Here is a 23200-nt window from a genome sequence, read left to right on the forward strand (position 1 = left end):
TTAAACATTTGTAGTTGATCACAGGGCATACGTCCAACCGGCGAGGGAGAGCCTTGAGCACGAGGTAGTTTTAAAAAGAACAAGCGTTTTAAGGGCTTTATGGATTTGTTTTGAATAAAAAATTTATGTCTGAGCAGTTAATAACAACAACAGTTATATTCAAATTTCACAGTCCAACTAAATATTCTGCTGCTGTAGACACTTGTGAGTCAAACTTTAATAATTGTATTTCACACTTTTTTAACGCCGCTGCACTATATACCGGCGCATATGTATGTATATACAAACAATTTGTGAGCATGTGTATTTGTTGTAAGCAGAAACAAGTTTTCACATTATTATCTTCGCCGAGACACATTTGCATTCTCAACTGGTAAACACTGTGTGCTCCACAACAAATCACTGCCGTTAGGTTAGGATTACGCCGACACGAAACGACTTCGCGACCGACCCCTTTGTACTGCCTTCTGTCGTACGCCGTGACAACAACACACCGCTCACCGACTTTTTTTGTAACTGAAGTGGGCATGCAAAACTTTATCAATATGCACCTAAGGTAGTAGTACTAAAGCTGATGAGAATTGCTGGCAAACGACGGTCTGCAATCAAGTCCAACGAAGTTATCGGGGAGCAAGCGAGAGTGTGACGTGCACACACACACACACACACACGTGTATTTGTAGCAATTTTCATTTGCTTTGTTTGTCTGTACGAGTGTCTTTCCGAGTTTACCACAATCGAACGGCATTTATTTGTCATTGATTTCCTTATCACTATATCAACGAAGGCTACAGTGCTACACACTACCCGTTTTATATATGTTCTCCGCTCTCGTTGTGTACTGTTATATTTTTACCCTCATTTAGGTGTGTATGTATGTCATTAATGAGTCTCACCAAACAATCGTACAATTCATAAATCTAAATATTAAATGTACCTTTGACTTTTCGGGCGGAGTATGTGTAAGAGGCGGAGCGGAAGTAGGGGTAGGCGCCGCTTATTAAACATGCACTAATTTGTTTTTACAGTTGCAGACACTGCACCAGTGATCTAATTTCGTATGTTGTAAGCCGTTTAAAATCAGTAATCAGTAACAGTTTTGGTACCACTATATGTTTTCATGTAGAGTTCTTCGAAGAAATCACAGTTATTGAAACATTGCTGAAGAATCAATGATGTTCTGATTAAAAAAGATAGATCAATTTTGTGTTAGTTGTAATTAGAAGCAGACATATTTTTTCGAAGATTTTATTTATGTCGATTTTTTATTCATATTTGACCCAAATCGGCCCGTAAAATACGAATTTTAAAAATTTTCTACTGCAACGACATCTACCGAGTAAATTTTTCAAAAATATTTCTATGGAACCTGCAAATATCTTAAAATTATTATTAATCATATTATGTAAATGCAATAAGAATTAAATCCAAGAGTATATGCGATTTTTGACGATTTTTAGCTACAGCGCCATCTACCGAGAAAACGGTTTTTAGACGTATTTCATTTCAGTATTTCAAAGTCTCTAATATTCTTATGGTAAATTACTACATAATTTGTAATTCATATTTTATATTTGAAGACGGAAAATGGTTTTACATTAAAATCATAGAGAACAATATTTAAATTAAAAACGCCATCTATCGGATTGATAGTGAGACCAATCCTGCTCTATGGTGCTATTGTGTGGTGGACAGGCTTAAAGAAGTCAACTTACCGAAAGCCAATGGAAAGGGTTAAGCGACTCGCAGCGCTCTGTACAACGGGAGCTCTAAGAACCACCCCTACGGCAGCTCTTGAACGGATACTTAACCTGCCGCCGATAGATCTCTTTGCCGAAACTTATGCGGCAAAATCTGCGGGGCGACTACTGGCGGGAGGAGAATTTACGTATAGAACTTTTGGGAACAGCTCGGTGGGTAGGGCCGATTTGGCAAGTACCGACTACTTGGCCCCACTCATGAACTGGGAAAGAAGATTCCGGGTGAACCTGGAAAAAGATGGCTGGCGTAAGGGAATGATAACCTCACGCAGCACATTGAATATCTACACGGATGGCTCGAAAATGGAGGACGGGGTAGGTGCTGGAATATACTGTCAGGAGTTAGGTGTAAAGCAGCCTTTTAAACTTCCGAACCACTGCAGTATTTTTCAAGCGGAGGTATTTGCTATTGGGAAAGCCGCAGAGCTAGCCCTCAATACAGCAGCCGGCTACTCCAAAGTCAATATCTACGTAGACAGTCAAGCAGGATCTCGGTTTGCATTTCGGCAAAAAGTGTTTTGGATACCAGGATGGCAGTGGAGAGAGTTGCTAGGAACACGTGTCTTCACTTCTACTGGATGCCAGGACATAAAGGCATTGAAAGCAACGAGATTGTGGACTGAAGGGACTGTAGGAGTTTGGAGGGAATACTCACAGGCCACTGTCTGGTGGCGGCACATGCCTACTAAATGGGACTTACAGATCGAGATATCTGCAGGAAATGTCAAGAGCAAGGTGCAATAGAAACAATGAAGCATCTTCTGTGCACCTGCCCTGCATTGTCAAGGCATCGACTTCGCTACTTGGGGGCCTCACAATATGAGAATCTGGAAGAGGTATCGAAAGTGAAGCCACAAATGCTTTTAAAATTCGCGTCAAGCGCAGGCATCCTAAAGGATGACTACTCCTCGTGGCCAACGTGACGGCACTCCATCTGGTATCGCAAAGGACCTAAATAGGTCTATGTGTGGCGTATTGGCCTACCAGTTTAACCTAACCTAATGGTTTTCATCAACACCACTGGTCAACCAAGAATTTTAGATCTAAATAACTAGAGCGGAGTCAAACTAGTACTCGATGAAGGAAATAATAACTCAAAAGCATTCCCGAAACTTTTTTTCGAACATTTTAAGCCACAATAACAACTAAAAGTTAAAAAATAACTATTCAAATCTTCGCATAACTGCTCAACTCTTTGACCCACCCACGTGTTCTCGACTTGAAATAAATTTCACACACAATTTCGCGGTCGCGACATTTCCCAAATACATGCATACATATATATCTGCATATATTAAATTTAGCATTAAATTACCGTTGTTTTTTGTATTTTTTTGTTGCTTTCTTTCATATCTGTAACTAACAGCGGTCAATCGGTTCATTATTTTCCGCTTTTATTGAAGCAAGGTCATTTCAATTGCGCACACAACAACAAGACGTTAGCCTACTACGAGCACATAATGCAAAGAAAGAAATTATAATATTGTAAGAATTACTTGATCGATTGTGGGTTGCTTGGCATTTGTTGTATTTTATTTTAATTTATAGTAAGCTAATAACGGAGAGTGAATAACTGATGGGCGAACGAATAGTATTTCCGGTTAATTAAAAATTATTGTGACTAGGATTTGTGTGATGATGATGATGAGAGATCAAGATTATTCTAAGAACAATCTAAAATGTATAGTCTACATTTTTCAATTCTTCATACGCCTCTATATAAATTTATTTATTTTATTTTCTTCGAAAGCAATGCAGTCATTAATATACCCAACACACAAATCAAACATATTATCCCATTATCCACTGCAAACCAGATACTATCAGTATTTATTGACACAACGCTGAATTGAAATTAAAATTGAATTTGGAAGAAAACAAAAAACAAAAAAATCGAAATTCGGCAAAAATTATGAGTTCATAAATGCATGTCGAAGACTCGTTTAAGCGTATCTTACTATCTACTGTCACTTTAATTGATGTCTGCCAATGACAGCATACACAATATCAATAACAAACAGTAATTGTCTGCACAAGTGCCTAAATTAAGATGTTTAAAGCTGGCGAGACGAAGATGAAGACGACGAATAAGCAACGGACAGTGGATGGGCGCAGTATATATGGACTCAAATGTATATATATATACATATTTATCTATAAATATCGGAGCACATTAAAATGTGAGTATGTGAGTATATGTGTATTTAGATAACCCGTTAGTACTAGTTCAATCTTAACCCAAATTGGACAATAAATTTAATGAAGGATGGATATTTAGCTTGCAGAGGAGCAAATAAAAGGGTAGTGGCTGATGAGAGATGGTAAACAATTGGATGCAGTACTGAGGCATGGTCAATATATGAGACAAGTAGAAGAAAAATTTAATAATTTTGGTAAAATGAAAATTTATGATTTTAAAAAGAAAAAAATATTAAAAAATGTTGATGTTCGAAAAATTTTATGATTTCGAAAAATAGCAAAACGAAAAAAAATAAAAAAAATTAAAAAACTTAAAAATTAAAAAAAAAAAATAAAAAAATTTACGGAATGTTTGATGTTCGAAAAATTTTATGATTTCGAAAAATAGCAAAACGAAAAAAAAAAAAATTAAAAAACTTAAAAATTAAAAAAAAAATAAAAAAATTTACGGAATGTTTGATGTTCGAAAAATTTTATGATTTCGAAAAATAGCAAAACGAAAAAAAAATTAAAAAACTTTAAAATTTAAAAGAAAAATAAAAAAATTTACGAAAAAAAAATTAAAAATATGTACATATACTTCGGAAATTAAATTAAAATATATAAAATTTAATCCAGCAAATTAAATTGATATAATCAAAAAATTATAATTTTTTCAATGACAATAACAAAAAAAAAAATTAAAAAATATTTATATTTTGGAAAAGGATTTGAATTAAATTTATAAAAAAAAATTGGTTAACAAAAAAATTTGATTTTTTTTAAATTCTGAAAAAAAAACATATATACCAGCAACATATTTTTAATGATTTAAAAAAATTGAGATTTTAGAGAAAAAAAATGGATAAATTCGTAAAAATAAGAACTTTAATATTTTGAATAAAATATATTATTAAGAAATATAAATCAGAGAAAAAAATATTTTTTTTTTAAAGAGAAATGATAAAAAAATTATTGATTTTAAGAACTAAAATTCGCATTAATCTGAATAAATTTAATACAGAATTTAATACAATTGTACTTTTGGAAAAAATTAAAAAAAAAAATGTATTAATTTTTTATAATAATAATGTTTTTATAAATTCGAAAAAAGTAAAAGTATAAAAAAAATTTATTATTAATTAACAAATACCTATATATTTATTTTAATTGCAATGATATTTTAAATAATTAGTTAATTAAAAGAAAATAAGAAAATTAAAAAAAAAAAATTGAAAAAAATGAAAAATATTTCAATAAAATTTTAAAATGTATAATTTTGGAAGTTTTTCATGATTTTGGAAAAATACAATTTTTTAATTTTTATAATAAATATTAATTTAAAAAATTTATAATTTAAAAAATAAAAATTATGATTTAAGAAAAAATTACTATTTTTTATTTATAATATATATTGCTTTAAAAATTCTTCCTCTTTAGCCTGTTTTCCAAAATTGAAAAAAATTTTAATTAAATTAAAATTAAATTTTAATTTTTTTTTGACACATTTTTTAATATTTTCTTGAATCTTTCCATATTTACGAAAAAAAAAAATTTGTAAATTTAATATATAACTTTTTTATATTTTTTTATTTAATAACTTCTCTTTTTTCCAGTGTTATATATTTTTTCTAATATCTCAGCATTGCTATATAGATATGATATTTTCGCACTTATTTATTTACTATTTATCTAGCATTTTGTCATATTTCACCGATACTAACTTGCGCCACCGCCACTCATGAAGAACGCTGACGTTTGTAGGCCATAAAGCGACGCAACCTCACAAATACCACTCCACATAATCATCATTGGCGACTGCGCGGGTGCGTGAACTCTAATCCCATCAGCGGCGCAATGACCGCAAGATTTTCTATAAAGCGCACTTTTTTTCTTCTATTACAGATATTATTTTTTTTAATTAGCACAAGAACAACACGTTCACAAGAATTATATATACATATATGCACTAGTTAAATGCGAGCATGTCCAGCGTTTAGAGGCGAGGGCAGAACAACAAACACTTCGAAAGTGGAAACTGATTACCAATTTTTGCTTTTATCAACTGCTTTTGCACTTTGTTAAATCTATTGTTTTTTTATTATCTTTTTCTTTGTTTTTGTTACTTTCTTGGCGCGCGCTTATCAGCCGATTTACACACTCAACACTTTCTTGTGACCACAGGCAGTTGGTGGTTTCCCCCTTAATATCTACTAGATAAGACTTCTATTTTGTGTTTACGATCTTCGTTTGGCGAGCGCAAAACAAAAAAAGAATTGTTCTTCTTCTGCTTCGAAATCTGCACACTTTCTAAGCGCTGCGACAACGTAACGACTATGCGACTTCGCGCACGACACACGTTTGCTGGAGAGTTCTTCAACGTCAACTAGTTTTCAATTGATACAATAATCGAGCATAAACCCACCGAAAATAATATGTGGAAGTAAAATGTGACAACAACAACAACAATAACAACAAGTAAAAGCAATCAAACAATAAAAGTGTCGCCAATATGAATTTCGAGTGCAAAGACAGTATGCAGAAGAGAACAGCGCGTTAAGATGAGACCGCGACACACAAATAAAAACAAATTGAAATTAAATGACGGCAATCTTTACTCACATACATAGATACATATATATTGACGTGTGTTTGTATGTATGAGTTGACTTGTGTTGTTGAGTAAGAATGATGATTCTTTCTATACATGAGAATTTCACTCAGAAGAATGAAAAAAAATATCTGCATAAATTTTAGGTCCCTCCCCCCTTTGGTTGATTTGTTTTTGTTACTCAAAAAAAGAAGAAAAAAATAAAAATATTATTTATGTCTTTGAGGCCACAATTCTTATCACTTAAACAACCAACAACAACTAGGAAGCTAACAGTAGCGAACGTTATGCTTGTCAGCAGGGTTCCAAACCATTTGCCGATATCGGAAAATGAAGAAATGTGACAAGAACAGTTACGTTAGATAACGCTATTTAAATTCAAATATAATTTATGCATATGTAGAGCTATTTTGAGTCTAGCATTACTGCTGGATTATCAGGATTAGCAAAGATTAATTTTTTCCAAGATAAGATATGTACATATATAAAAATGAAGGTTCGAATGACCTTGATATTATGTTCGAACTTTATATTAACCACTGCTAAGTAGTCACTGCATTAAAGAACTTAAATCAAAAGATAAAGGTTAGATTGTAGAATATATTTTTCAAGTACTATATAGAAACTAATTATAGCTCACAGCGCCATCTCTCGGATTTTTGTATTATTTTGACATAGTTGAAGTAAGCGTTTTTCAGCTCCTCAAATGCGGTTTCATCTATACCTACTTGTGTCAAAAAGTATTTGATATGTAAATATGTAAGTCCAAATATTTATGTGTTTAAAAGGCGATGCCAGCTGATCTACCACGACCCTCAGAAGTCATAAAACTATAATGACTTAAAAGGGGTCATAAGACAAATATAAGGTAGAAAAATGTCCCGCTATCGGCAAAGAAATCACAAAAATGTATTATAACGATAAGATTAGTTAGTAGCTGAAGATAAAATACGGATGACCGGTTCATAATATTAGGTCTACAACTTGGCTTCTGCCGTTTTTTTGTAAATTTAAGGCTTTTTTTCTCTTAGGACAGCCTCACCGTACGTATCCGAAAGCATTCGATGAGCCTCAGCCGCACTTTTCTTGGAATTAAAAAAGAAAAGCAAAATTTCCCGCGAACGTCGAGAATTTGGCTCAAAAAGTGACATTTTCAGTTGAGAATAAGTTTGGGATGCAAACAGACCTCAACAAATATTTTCTTGGGTTAATGTTGACAGCGAATAAAAAGACAGCGGCTACGTTGGCTAGGTCATGTTGTTCGAATGGACGAAAGTGCTCCAGCTCTGAAAGTGTTCGATGCAGTGCCCGCTGGTGGAAGCTGAGGAAGAGGGAGGTCTCCACTCCGATGGAAGGACCAGGTGGAGAAGGACCTGTCTACACTTGGTATTACCAATTGGCGCCAAACTGCCAAAAGGAGAGATGCGTGGCGCGCTGTTGTGGACTCGGCTATAACCGCATAAGCGGTGTCTACGCCAGTCAAGAAGAAGAATGTTGATAGAAATGTCCAAGATCGATATAAAAAAAATCGATTTAATCGACCAGTGCTTGACTTTAGAGGCATCTATTGAAAAACGGCGGAAGCAAAGTTGTAGACCTAATACATGTTCATATATAAAATATTTATTCTATTGAAGTGTATAAAATAAAATACTGTTTAAAAAAAATTCGAAAAATTTTCAAAATTGAATAGAAATTGACTTGACAAACTTATTTAGTTATTTTAACCCATAACATCCCAAAACTATTTTTTATAAAAATATAGCTCCGGCTTTAATGTCTGAACTTTTCCACTAAAATAGCATAAAAATATAAGCCTTTTAATTATTTTAACCCTTTATATGCAAATTTTTCAAAATATGTAATACATCATGGGTTAAGCATACAGCATTTTATAAAATATTCCCTAACATGTAAATTTTTTAGCAATTTATTTCAAATTATCTCAAAGTACAACTTTGTCTTGACTGGCGTAGACACCGCTTACGCGGTTATAGCCGTCGGTCAATGGAAAAGAACTCCTCCATAAAATACCGTTCAATGTAAGTTAAGGGTTAAACTTGTTAAACAAATATTTCTTACACCTTTTCATTTACAACTGCTTGTAAATATAATTTGTTTTGGCCATTTTTGGAGGAGATAAAGTGTCTAAAAATGTTTCTTCCACTTTTTAAAAATAGTTTTTCTTAGAAAATTACAAATTTTCATCATTTTACTGGTTTTTATATCAATTTAAATAAATTTTAATTTACCGTTTTATAAAATTATAATTGTTCGAGGGTTAATGTTTACAACTTTTAACATTACCTTATTGAACACAATGAATTTTAGTATTTTTTAAGCCGAGTGTATCGTATTCAAAACACCTTTTTAGGTAAGTAAGTCGAGTTTTAATTTTTTTTTATTTCTTTCATAAATAGATTATAAAAGTAGATCAAGGTTAATTTTTAAATTACTGAATTTTTATTTCTTTTTTTTACCCAAATAATTCCAATATTTTTCGAAATATAAGTATTACTTATATGATTAAAACATCTGTGATACAAACATTTTCTAAAAATAAACGTAAAATACAACAGATCTCAAATACAAAACACAACCACGATAAAAGAAAAACAAACACAATGAATGCCTTTAAGTGTTATAAGGACCTACTTATCACAATTACACTTGGCGACGCCAACACTCTTCCACACACACATTTACACACTTTAACACACACACTCACACCAACTAACCGCCTTATGGGCGTACATACCTGTTGCATAGGCTGGTTCGATTTCTTCTTCGGAATGCAAATGTTGTTGCTGTTGCATTGGCACAGTCGGTATAGGAACAGGTATAGGTAGACGCTCATAGTGTATACATTCATGGTGATATTGATGATGATGATGTCCATTGTGTATGGTGCCGAGTGTACTGCTGCGACCGCCAACACTACCGCCACTGCCACCGCTACCGCCCATGCCGCAAACATTCAAGCCGCTACCCTCGCTGCCATGTAAACTGCTGCGATGTGGATTCTCTATTATGCCAATGCCACCCATGCCGCCACCGACATTGATGCCAACACCCATGCCGACGCCGCCGCCGACACCACTAGTGGTTGGACCCATGCGGCAGCTGCCGATAAAAACGCTGCCACCACTACCACCGCTGCCACCGCCCGAATCATCAGTGGTGGTGGTGGTGGTGTTTGTTGTTGTATTCATTGTATTATGACAACGACTTGAACAGCGTCCCAACGAACCGCTGCCACCGCTATGATGACCACTCATGCCAGCGCCAATCATGCCCATGCCCATGGCAACACCAACACCGCCACCGCCACCACCGCCGATCATATGGCCAGCATGACCACTGCCAATGCTCATGGCGCCCATGCCATGCATGGCACCCGCAACGCGAACGTCAACGCCACCCATTGTAGAGCCGCAGCCTTGACTCGAGTCTGAGCCCGAATCATGACCCGGACAAGCACCGGCCGAACCGGGTCGTGAACCGATCAAACTCATTGTGGAATGTGGCGGCGTTATCGATGTCGACGTCTGCATATAATGATGCGTATAGGGATGCGGATGCGGCACATCATAGTCGCCGGTATCAATTGCGCCCGACAGCATGCCGACGCTGCCGCTGGTGCTAGCACCACCGATGCCGCCGCCAATGCCTCCAGCACCCATCAAATGTCCCATGCTGCCTTGCAGACAACCCATGGAACCGTGTGCGCTGCCGGTTCCGCCGCCACCTCCACCGCCATAGCTGCCGTGATGACTACCACCATGAATGCTACCGTGAGCGCTACCGCTGCGGCTGTGCAGTGAGACGCCACGCGTCAACGTATTATTGGCCGATTGTATGGATGAGACGACGGCGCCGCGACACAATATATCCGACAGTTGATTGGCCTGCAGACCGAAATATTTCGACTAAGCATTGTGTGTGATATCATAACAAAAGAGGTAACGAAATGTCGATGGCGATGATTTCGTATGAAATTGTTGCCCAAAAGTAGTTTATTTAGTTTTTTGGTTTTCCAATACATGAGCGCCGATGTAGGTTGACAATGAGGAATGTTGAATCCATGCAGCAATTAATGAAATGTTTTATTGAAATTGAGTGTGTACTACTAGTGTGTTTTCATATTTGTTTTAGGCTAAGTAAAAGGCGGATTTGTGATTTGACAAAAAAGCGCATCTGAAAAGCTTACGGGGTTCATAGTGAGACCACTTTACAACAGTGTTTGATGCTGCTTAAGTGGAATCCGGAGGACGTTCTGTGAAGTCTCGTCGCCGTCGATTAAATATCGATCCACTAATAGACCCTGGAGACCAAAGAACAATAAAAAATAAATATCGCTTCACTAATAGAGGCTGGAGACCAAAGAACAGTAAAAATCAGTGTACTTCTTTGGACGAACCTGTTCCGAAGAGGGAGAAGAATGTTCTATAAGCAATAAAGGTTAGTGAGACCACTTCACAACAGCGTTTGATGCTGTTTACGTGGAATCCGAAGGAGTTTCTGTGACGTTTCGTCGCCGTCGATGAAATATCGATCCACTAATAGACCCTGGCGGAACAATCAAAATCAGTGTTTTATCCGGCGACCGTGGTCAGAAGACGGCGAAGACTGTTATATTAGTCGGAAAAGTGATAGCCACCGTTTTCTGGGCCTCACGTACTGAGGCTCAGTAGACCTCCAGAAAACGTTTGTATTGAGGCATTGGAGCGTCGCTGAGTCAAGAGTATCAATCCAAAAAAAGACTATCTTGAAAAATAAAAAGCGAGTTTTCCAACGTTTTCGATTTTTAGGTACGTTCCGCTCTGTGCTACCGTCGCGGGTACATTATAGTATAGAAATCACAAATCCGCCAAATATAACCCGTTTTTTAGATGTGTGTCTTGCTGAATATTCCAATAACTACAACTATAATGCACGTGACATGGTGAAGTAACTTGAGTAAGACTGTCGTCTTCCACTACTCTGACACATTCTTGCACTTACCTGTGGACTATCCAGGCGATCCAACGATTGCCGCCGCGACGGATAATCATCCAAATTGAGTATTTGCTGTGCGGCCGGACAATTCTTATTCGAATGCTGATGCAAATGCTGTTGCGACGACGTCAATTGTGGCGGCGGTGGCGGTGTAATCGAACCGCATGGACTACCCGGACACGGACTGCCCGGGCAGGGGCTGCTGCAGCGACTGCGACACGTTGGACTGTAACAGAGATTCGCTTGCGTGCCGGAAGGTGTATTCGGGCAGGTATTCGAATTGCCACCGCCGCCGCTACCATTTCCAGTATTGCTGCTGTTTGCAGCTGATGCCGCTGCGGCTGCTGAAGCATGTTGCGTGTTATCCTCTTCCTGTTGCATTAAATTCACCGGTAGCGGTGTACACTGCGTATTGCGGCGTGGCGAACGACCACGATCCACTGTGGTGGCGCTCCAATAACCCCAAGCCATGTTGTGGTCAAATACAGTTAAGTGTTTGTTACAGTTCTAAGAACGATGATTTCGCACCTGTTTGTTGTTGTTTTTATTTTGTGGGGAAGGGTTAGTGTTGTAGAAAAATTTATTTGTTTTTGTTGTTTTTTTTCTAGATTTACTGCACAGCACACTTTTAATTTTTTAATCACTGTTTTCTTTAATCACACTTTGATTTTTCTTGTTAACACGATTTTTCTATAATAAAAACGTTTCACATTAAGGAAGGAAGCAGCAGCCTTTGAAAGGAATTATAATTTTTCTTTAATATTTATTATTTCTGCTATCATGAATTTTTATATCGTATTGAAATTCTCTACTAAAAAGAAAATCACTCATACGACATGGTGTACCACAACTCATCTAGTATAAATGTTGCTCATACCACATGTAGTACAGTATTTTTATTTTTTTGTTTTTCTTGTTCGAAACAATCTTTTTATAGCATTTATAACAGTGACAAATATTTTTAGTTATATTTTTAATTATTTTATTTTGTATTTTATTTTATTTTTATTTTTTCAAAATTACTCATACGCCCTGTGGCACTAGTGAGCACTTCGAAAAAAAAACGTTGCTAAAAACAACCATTTATAACACAGTTGACTGCAGTCACACCTTGTTGGCATGTGACAACATAAGAAATGTCGAAAAAGTCAATGTAGCAAAAAAAAACAACAAAAACAAAGAAAACACATAAAAACTGTCGAACAAGCAAAAACAGATGCTATCATCCTACAGGCCGTTAATTTAGACAACAAAAATATGGAATGAAAAAAACAAAAACAAATAAGAAATAAAAACTAAAAAAACATTAAAACCGAAACCGTGCGGATTGCATAAAGAAGAAAGAGCGCGAGTGACAAAGAGAAAGAGAGTGATTGGTAATCTTAGAGAGAGAGGGAGGTTATATAGAGTTTGAAATGACAGAGTTTGCTCAGGAATTTAAAACTAGGGATTTAAGGTTGCCATGCTGATGATTTTAAGACAACAGGAAAAACTTGCTGGATCATTATTGTTGATAGAAGACAGAAGAAGAAAAAAATATATAAAAAAATTAAAAAAAAAATTTATATATAACAATTTAATTTTTTTTTTTAATAAAAAAAAATATCAAAATAAATAAAAAAAAATATAAAATAGTAATCTCTCCCTGTTTCTATGAAAACAGAAATTCCTTGAACTACTTGCTACGAAAACTATTATTTTAATAAAAAAAAAAATTATAATTTTTATTTTTATTTTTTGTTTTTACCCACTTCAGAAATTAAAAAAAAAAAACATTTTTATTAAAAAAAAATTTATAAAAATATAAAAAATATTTCCGAAGTTCCTGAAACTACTTGCCACGATATAAAAATATTAAAAATATTTATATATAAATAGTTTCAGGAAGTGGGTCTGAAGTGGGTAAAAACAAAAACTAAAAAAAAATTTAAAAAATATATAATTTTTTTAAATAAAAAAATAGTTTTCGTAGCAAGTAATTTCAGGAATTTCTGTTATCATAGAATCAGAAAAAAAATATGAAATGGTAATCTCTCCCTGTTTCTATGAAAACAGAAATTCCTTGAACTACTTGCTACGAAAACTATTATTTTAATAAAAAAAAATTATAATTTTTATTTTTATTTTTTGTTTTTACCCACTTCAGAAATTAAAAAAAAAAAAACATTTTTATTAAAAAAAAATGTATAAAAATATAAAAAATATTTCCGAAGTTCCTGAAACTAAAGGGTGATTTTTTAAGAGCTTGATAACTTTTTAAAAAAAAAAAACGCATAAAATTCTCATAATCTCATCGGTTCTTTATTTGAAACGTTAGATTGGTTCATGACATTTACTTTTTGAAGATAATTTCATTTAAATGTTGACCGCGGCTGCGTCTTAGGTGGTCCATTCGGAAAGTCCAATTTTGGGCAACTTTTTCGAGCATTTCGGCCGGAATAGCCCGAATTTCTTCGGAAATGTTGTCTTCCAAAGCTGGAATAGTTGCTGGCTTATTTCTGTAGACTTTAGACTTGACGTAGCCCCACAAAAAATAGTCTAAAGGCGTTAAATCGCATGATCTTGGTGGCCAACTTACGGGTCCATTTCTTGAGATGAATTGTTCTCCGAAGTTTTCCCTCAAAATGGCCATAGAATCGCGAGCTGTGTGGCATGTAGCGCCATCTTGTTGAAACCACATGTCAACCAAGTTCAGTTCTTCCATTTTTGGCAACAAAAAGTTTGTTAGCATCGAACGATAGCGATCGCCATTCACCGTAACGTTGCGTCCAACAGCATCTTTGAAAAAATACGGTCCAATGATTCCACCAGCGTACAAACCACACCAAACAGTGCATTTTTCGGGATGCATGGGCAGTTCTTGAACGGCTTCTGGTTGCTCTTCACCCCAAATGCGGCAATTTTGCTTATTTACGTAGCCATTCAACCAGAAATGAGCCTCATCGCTGAACAAAATTTGTCGATAAAAAAGCGGATTTCACATTTCGAACCGAACACTGATTTTGGTAATAAAATTCAATGATTTGCAAGCGTTGCTCGTTAGTAAGTCTATTCATGATGAAATGTCAAAGCATACTGAGCATCTTTCTCTTTGACACCATGTCTGAAATCCCACGTGATCTGTCAAATACTAATGCATGAAAATCCTAACCTCAAAAAAATCACCCGTTACTTGAAACGATATAAAAATATTAAAAATATTTATATATAAATAGTTTCAGGAAGTGGGTTTGAAGTGGGTAAAAACAAAAACTAAAAAAAAATGTAAAAAATATATAATTTTTTTAAATAAAAAAATAGTTTTCGTAGCAAGTAATTTCAGGAATTTCTGTTATCATAGAAACAGGGAAAGATTACAATAACTTCTCGGAGTGATAATTCAAATTTTCATTATTTCTTAATAAACTTGTGTGACTTTTGAGAATGAGAAACACAAACAATAATAACATCTGGTCACTCCAACGACAAATTGGGGTGTTAAAAATTCGGCAATTTGCAAAAGAAAAAGCAAAACAACAAGAGAGCAAGCCACTAGAGAGAGACTCTGTGAAAAACTGTGAGCGCCTACTATGTTTTTGTAGTGTAGGAGAGAAAGGAGCGAGTACTCTCGTGCACAAAAAGGTGTTTGCCTAGTCAGAACTACAGCGATGAAGTATGCAAATGTTGTAAGTTTGACAAATTTCGAGCGATTTTCAGCAGAACTGAATTTAATTTATTCGATGAATATTCAAGCTGTGGGTGAAAAATGCTAAGAAAAATTGTTACTTATATTTTTTTTTTTTCGAAAATTATTTCACAGTGCAGACCACACCCAAAAACATTTATACTAAATATGAAAGTAAGAATAAACAATTAAATATCACATTCAGTACGTTATACCCTTCACGTATTAAATGTGATAGTAAAATAAAAATATTTTTTGTCATAAAAAAAGTTTCAAAATACTAAAAAATATTCCACAAAAAATAATTCTAATTTATTGTTATTTTTCTTCTTGAAAATCTCACAAACATTTTATACTTTCAATAAAATATAACTTCAAACATTTCCACCTTTCAATTTTAATTTCATTTTCATTAATATTTCATTTAAATGGCATGTGTTTAAAGTGTAAGCAACAAAAAAAATGGCAAAAAAACGCCTGAATTCCCAGGTTTGCGATTCTATTGACGTCAACAACGTCGACAGCAAAACGCCAAGCGCCAAAGGAAGGACGCCCAAGCACTTAAAACAGATGATGTTGGCCAAAATGAGTGAAGCGAGAAAAACAAAAACACTTACCCACACACAAATAAACACACTCAAACAAATACACGCGAGAGACAGTCACGACTTACAACCGTCAAGTCAAATACAAATACAAATACAAATATACTTGTAAACATTGTTGGTTAGAAAAATTTGTATGCAAACAAATAACTTTGCTGTCGCAGCTAGCTTACATTTGCATGCATTGATTGGTTTGTGTGAAGCGCAATTTTTCCAGCCGAATGCATTTCAAATGTCACCTCAATCATATATAAACTATAGGTGTGTATTATATTCAAGGTGAAAATGACAAATTTAAATACTTTTCTGGGAATTTAATGAATTTTTGAAGAGTTGTAGTAATAAAAACGGAGTCTTATATAAAATTATAATTTTTTTTGAAGACAAAACACCTTTTTGCAATTATTTGAAACGATAGAAGACCATTCTTAAATCGGTTTTCAACGAAAAAAATCACATCAGCTGTAATTAAATAAAATTGTTGGTCTAATTAAAACTAGTTTTTGAAACCCAAGACCCCATTAAATTCCAACAATATATGTCAAATTTTTTTTTTAATTTTTTCAAAAATTTTAGTTAACCGGAAGACTCTTAATTTTAGCAGAACGGTGCCACAGAATACGGTTTTTACTACCATATCATTGTTAGAAACCTTTAATGATGAGATTACACTCAAAAAATTAGCTCTCTAACATCTACCAAGATCGTAAGCTTTAACGCGAATTTTGCTGCACGGAACAGCTCGAGAAATATAAAACAGAAATTTAGCTTTTGATTCTCAGGTATTTTTATTGCGGTATAAAATGTTAGGTCTACTTAAATAGAACATATAGGTTCAATGAAAATAATAAGAGACAGCTAAATGACCTTTTATAGAACCTTATTCCAGAATGTGATCTATAATGCTTTCTTAATAACTTTGATTTTGTATTGTTTTGTTTTTCTTGAATTTTACAACTGATTAATTTCATTGAAAAAAATAAATTAAAAATCAATTGAAGTTCACTTTTCGTAAAAAAATATTAAATCGATGGATAAAATCGTTCATCTATTTAAAGACATAATAATAGAACGGTCTCGTATAACAGCTTCAAATCCTACGATTTATCATTAGTAATCTCGCATAAGTAGTTTATCCTACAAATTAGAGCTATACAAGAAGGTACAACTTCATAAGATACAATCTCTTTGGAATCAAGCGAAGAAACTAACGCCTACGGAGCTCAAGAAAAACAAGCGATTGCATAAAAAAGGATAAAAATAATTTAGCTGTGCCACAATTTTTAAAAATTAGAATCTAATGTACCGTTAATGCCCTTAAAACTACTATCTGATACTTAGCATCTCTATATTTCTTTCTTACATTGTACGGAGTGAAAAAACGCCGACAAACAACACAATTAATCTGCATAAATATGTTCGGTGTCCACCTCATCAATTCTTCACGTTATTGGTGTGACCCCATTACGTATTTACAAACACCCACAGCGGCACTAATATGCACTAAAAAATATCATATCATACGAACCATTCCAACGGGATAACACACATATTTAAGTAAATGTGAGAACCCACTACATTCGCCACAAAAAATCGAGTAGGCGTGAAGAGTGGATTGTATCGTAAAAGTAGACATGAGACATTTAGGAGCCCGAAAAGGTAACGAGCCAATATGCCAGTTCAGAGCTGTTGGGGACGCGAGGGAGAACCTTAAATGTAACGCTAAACGAGCGCACAGGATAAGCAGACAGAGAAGCTACAAACATAGATATATGCGAGTATATTAGTAAATATATTACAAAAAGCGAATGGTACATTATTTATGAGGAGAAAAACAGGAAAATAAATAGTAAAATGAGGAGTGAAAATGCCAATACAACTATCAAGCTGAAATATAAGCCGAACGGCAAAAAGCGGGCCACAAAAATGAAACAAATAAACAGCGGCAGAAGAGGACCACTACTGCGGCCACTCGAGCGTACATTCTCAAAAGGCAGTTACGATTGAGATTTTTTCTTTTTTTTGTTGGATTTTTTTGTTGTTGTTTTCGTTTTCTTCTTAATTGGAAAAGGAGGTGAAATGCTCGTAAAATAAAACAGAAATGTGCAGCTATAAAGGTTGTGTTGCGGTTGGCTGAATTGTGAAAAAATTAATACCTTTTAAATGGAACGAAGTGTTTCGAGCAAAAGAGGCCAAAAGGAACGCAAATGTATGAGTTGTGTTGGTTTTGCTGTATCGATTTGCAATTCGCGCAACATAAAAGTGCTCATAAAAATACAGCGAATTTAATATGTAGTTACAAAATGTGATAAAATCAAGCAAGGTACTTAGAATAAAATATGATGAGTTAGATAAAATTAAGTACTTGATATTAAATATATATTAAAAGATATATATTAAAAGAAATATATATTTATAGAAATAGATATTTAAGAAATATGGAAAAGTAAGATAAAAATTAAAAGAAAAAAATTAAAAATAATAATTAAAAATGTTTAATAAAATATATTGTTTACGTTATCTCATTTTTATTAATATTTATTATTAGTATTTGTATGTGAAAAAAATTAAAAACAAAAAGATTTAATTATAATTTAATTTAAAAAATACTTAGTAAAAAAAAATTAAAAATAGAATAAAGTTTGAAGAAGATCAAATATTGGGAAAAATAATATAATAAAAAAAATTAAATGAAATATAATATATTAAAAAAATACCAATATTAAAAAAATAAAAATAAAAAATTTTAAAATAAATGTTTTTTGTTAAACGAAAATTATTTAAACATCACAATTTTTTAATTTTTTATAATTTTTTTTTTTAATTTTTTATAATTTAATTTTTTATTTCATTTTTTTTAGTTTTTTTTTTATTAACTAATATTTTTATTTATGGCTTATTTATTTTATCTTTTTCTTATTTTTATTTTTTTTATTAACTAATTTTTTTATTTATGGCTTATTTATTTTATCTTTTTCTTATTTCTATTTTTTTATTAACTAATATTTTTATTTATGGCTTATTTATTTTATCTTTTTCTTATTTTTATTTTTTTTATTAACTAATTTTTTTATTTATGGCTTATTCATTTTATTTTTTTTTTAGTTTTATTTTTTTATTAACTAATTTTTTTATTTATGGCTTATTTATTTTATTTATGAAACAAGTATATTTCATAAAAAAAATATTAAAACACAGTTCAGCAAATTAAGATCTGCAAATTCCGTCGGCAAATGAATTCTTCAAAGACGTGACTTAGTTTTTTTTAATAATAGTGGACATCAAAATGACAGAAAGAAGAAAAACAAGAACAAAAAGAGTATATAAACTCATATACTAGGTAAGGAATAATTTATAAAACTTAATGTCATATTGTATGCCTTTAAGAGACCAAATTTTCGGAGCCCAAGCGCCAATAAGTCTTTGCTATAACTTTTTTCAATATTTCTTCTTCTCTACATTGATAAATAAGCTCAAAAATGATTAACAACCGAATTCTGACATGAAAAGCTTAAAAAAATTATTAACGAGCCTAAATGTATGCTATAACTTTTCACCAATAAGTCTTAAACTCACTAATTTCTATGTCTAACTTAGTGATTTTGATCAATTATTAATTATAAATAAGTTTCGTAACATAAAACTATGATTTCTAAACATATATATTTAAATAAAATTAAAATTTTAAAAATTTCCCCTAAAGGTATACTTCTTAAAATTGTTGAGAAGTGCACGAAATGTTGAACGATTAGTTTTAGACAAATATTTTCTAAAATTAGATTATATTCATGTAAAATATAAATCAAAAAAGGATAAAAAAAATTAAACACATCAAATTAATAAAAAAAAATTAAAGAAAATAATTTTTGGTTTGATTTGGCTTACTTGTTTATAACAAATCAGTTCTGTAACAAAAAACTATAATTTTAAAACAATATTTTTAAAGAAAATTTAAATTTAAGAAATTGCGCCTAAAGGTATACTACTTCAAATTGAGAAGAAATGTTCGATATGTTGAGCGATTAATTTTTAAATTTAATTATTCAAAATTTGGAGTACGTTTACATAATATTTTCATAAAAAATATTTGAAAATAGTTTAAAAAATGTTTGGAAAGAATATAAAAAAAAATTGAATATTAAAAAAATATATATTTTTTTTTATTTTAGCAAGTGACAGTTACAGCAAACCCACATATATACATATATATACAAGTATTTGTGCCAACGCAAAACCTGCAGCATAGTATAAGCAAGATTACAAACGCATGCAGTCGCATCCAGTGTACTAAAGTCAAGGACATCTTTGGTGATAAATTACAAACTAAAGAAGGCGGAGGTCAGTCGACAATACCAAAATGCTTTGCAGGCAGACAATCAAAGCGTTATACGAGGGAGGGCTAGATATACATATATGCTACAAAGGTGAGTGTGGCACAATATATTTGTTTGTAGGTATATTTGTGTGTAGGTAGTGTATACGTTGTAACACTCGGTACAAATGTACGCGAAAGAAACTTGATTTTTCAAAGTAAACGCCCAGGGTATTGCTGCTTCGCTTCAATTGTGACTGTGTGCTAAATACATAATATGTGATATGCGATTCGACAGGCAAAAGAAAGTTGCAATGGGAATTGTAATGAGAAAAATATGGATTATGGTGTGAGAAAATGCGCTGAAGATGTGTTCGATTAAAAATAGAATATTGAAAAAAATAATAATTTTATTATAATAATAATAATTTTATTATTTTTTTTATTCTATTTTATTAAAATGAAAAATATATATATAATAATAAAAAAATCATAATTTTATTAATAATATAATAATTTTATTATTTTTTTTATTTTATTTTATTTTTTATTTTTTTTTTTACTTTTTTATTATTTTGTTTTGTGGCTTGCTTTTAAGCATTTTAAAACACTTTTATTGTTTTTTTTGTACCGTTAAAGTTGTTACTTGTCACTGTCAGTTGTATTTTGCAGCTTCAAACCAATTTTTTTTATTTCATTCTATTTAATTTTTTTTGCTGCTGCAACGCGCTTATGCAAAACCGCCATCGATTAGCATGAAAATGTAACGAAACGAAAGCCGCCCGGATATCGCCAGACACACACACACGCCCGTATATGTAAGCATTACTGAGACATTTGCCACAGACAGCCGAAAAGTATGCAATGCCTGGCAGCTTGTATGGAAAATTTTCACTGCTTCACATCTGATTTGCTATAATTTTCCACGAATTTTCCGCAATGCACTGGAGCAGCACTTTTGCACTTTTTGACAGCACAATTGCTGAACATGTGAACACTTCAACTTGGCACAACGCCTAAAAGTAGGCACTCTGTGTTTTAATCAATACACAGCTACACCAACGCAGGCGTGTTTTCTATGCGATTTTTTCCATTAAATATTTTGAACAAGTGAAAACGCCTTTTTGCTAAACACACAAAAACTGCACGGCACTTAGAGAGTTAGAAACTATTTTTCCAAGTAAAAAATACACAGCAATTTGGTAAAAGTATATACCTCAATATACAAAAAAATAAAGCCTCAATATCGGTGTAACGCAATTTGCCCCAAAGCGCTCACGAAACGTCCATTTTCAGCTGAAACCCGTGCGCGAATGTGCGCGGCCGATACGATGGCATACGGAGTGTCTAAGAGTGATTTTTCGGTCGTACAACACACACACAGCGCAGCAGGCGAAGACGAACGACAACAATGAAAACAACAACAACGAGAATAACAAAGCTGAAAGCAACTTCGCGAGCGCCTGCTTCATAGCTAAGCGAGCGCTGCTCTCAGCTCATACTTCGTATGTCGGTATATATGTATTCATAAGTATATATGTATGTATGAGTATGTTTGTCTGTATGTGTCTATGCGCACTTGTAAGGACATGTATGACAGCTACAAAAACAAGCAATAATAGAGTGTATAGCAGGCAGCAGCAAGCAAGCGAGCAAGCAAAAGAACATTGAATTATTCAATGTCAGTCAGTCAGAGCCAAGTAGCAAAGCCATCAACAACAACAAACACACACACACACACAGGCGCTCCACAACATCACTCAACCACAAGTCCAGGCCCGCGTGCGTTGGTGGAAAACTGCTGCTACAGCTGCAATTCAAATAAAACACTCGTCATAAGGCATTCCATCGTCTGGCATTCACGCAGAAAATGCTTATTGTGTGGCTGAGCGGAGCGTATGAGCAATCGAGTTTGTTTGTGCATCTTTTAGGCGCTCGCGCTCTCCACAAGCAAATTGGCATGGCGAGCAAATCTAGACAAACATATGTGTAATTAAATGTATGTGTGTGTTGTTGTATTTGTTTTAGCTACCCACAAAGCCGCAAGCTCGCCTGGGCGTTTTTGTATAGTTCATTTGATGGCGGCGACGGCGGCGGTGATGGAGAACAGTAGGGAGCAATAAAAAGGTGCAGTGTATCCTACTGCCATTACCGTTATATATGCATTATGCCACACAACTCTATATAAAGAAGGGCGCACAACAACAAGTAAAACAACAAATGAAGCATAAAAGCGAGTTGACTGCACGGGAATGAGGCAAAACTTCAACTGCAGCACAAAAACTAGTCAAAACAACAAAAAGAGTGTAGAAAAAAAAAAACAAAAATAAAAACTAGTGTGAGCACGACGACAAGGTGAACACAAAGGAATTTGTAGAGGACTGTGAGAGTCGATAGCGGAAACTCCTTTTTTGCTAGAGCGAAAATCTAGAATGTGTCTTTGTCTCGGTGTGTGCGCTGTGCATTGGCAGCCAGCCAATACAAGTTCACAAGTGTGGCACCTAAAAACCGAAAAATATGCAATGCAGACGCATAGTTGCACAGCGTGACACACTTACCAGATGTTTGGGGAAGGTTTACATTTCTGAACGCCATTAATGTCATTAAGCTGAATTGAGGCAGATTTGTTGTTTAAAAAACACCTTGCAATACATTTTTTAAAGTAATTTGAAAAAAGGTTTTCGAAATTAAAAAAAAAATGATTTCGAAATCAAAAAAAGTTTTCACAATTAAAAAGTAGTTTTCGTAATAAAAAAGTTTTCGAGATTAAAAAAAATTTTCGAAATTAAAAAAAAATGTTTTCGAAATTAAGAAAAAAAGTTTCGAAATTAAGAAAAAAGTTTTCGAAATTAAAAAAGTTTTCAAAATTAAAAAATAGTTTTCGAAATTAAAAGATGTTTTCGAAATTAAAAGAAGTTTTCGAAATTGAAAAAAAAATTTTGAATTAAAAAAGTCATTCAACTGAATTGATGCAGATGCAGAAAAAAGGTTTTCAAAACTGAAAACAAATTCGAAATTCAAAAAAAATTTCGAAAGTTAAAAAAAAAGTTTTTGAAATTAAAAAAGTTTTTT

General features: G+C 33.3%; 1 protein-coding gene across 1 annotated transcript in view; it reads right to left on the bottom strand.

Moving 5' to 3' along the window:
• The window catches only part of LOC105210270 (uncharacterized), a 36598-nt gene extending 13786 nt beyond the window's left edge, over positions 1-22812 (bottom strand). The window contains exons 1-3 of the mRNA XM_054233021.1: positions 21345-22812; positions 11554-12278; positions 9308-10478 (exon numbers count right to left, since the gene is read on the bottom strand). Coding sequence (XP_054088996.1) covers positions 9308-10478; positions 11554-12018 — 1636 coding nt within the window. The 5' untranslated portion in view covers positions 12019-12278; positions 21345-22812. The remainder of the gene's footprint in view (positions 1-9307; positions 10479-11553; positions 12279-21344) is intronic.
• Positions 22813-23200: the final 388 nt, after the last annotated feature.

This window comes from Zeugodacus cucurbitae, chromosome 6 (assembly GCF_028554725.1).
Source record: "Zeugodacus cucurbitae isolate PBARC_wt_2022May chromosome 6, idZeuCucr1.2, whole genome shotgun sequence".
Taxonomy (NCBI): domain Eukaryota; kingdom Metazoa; phylum Arthropoda; class Insecta; order Diptera; family Tephritidae; genus Zeugodacus; species Zeugodacus cucurbitae.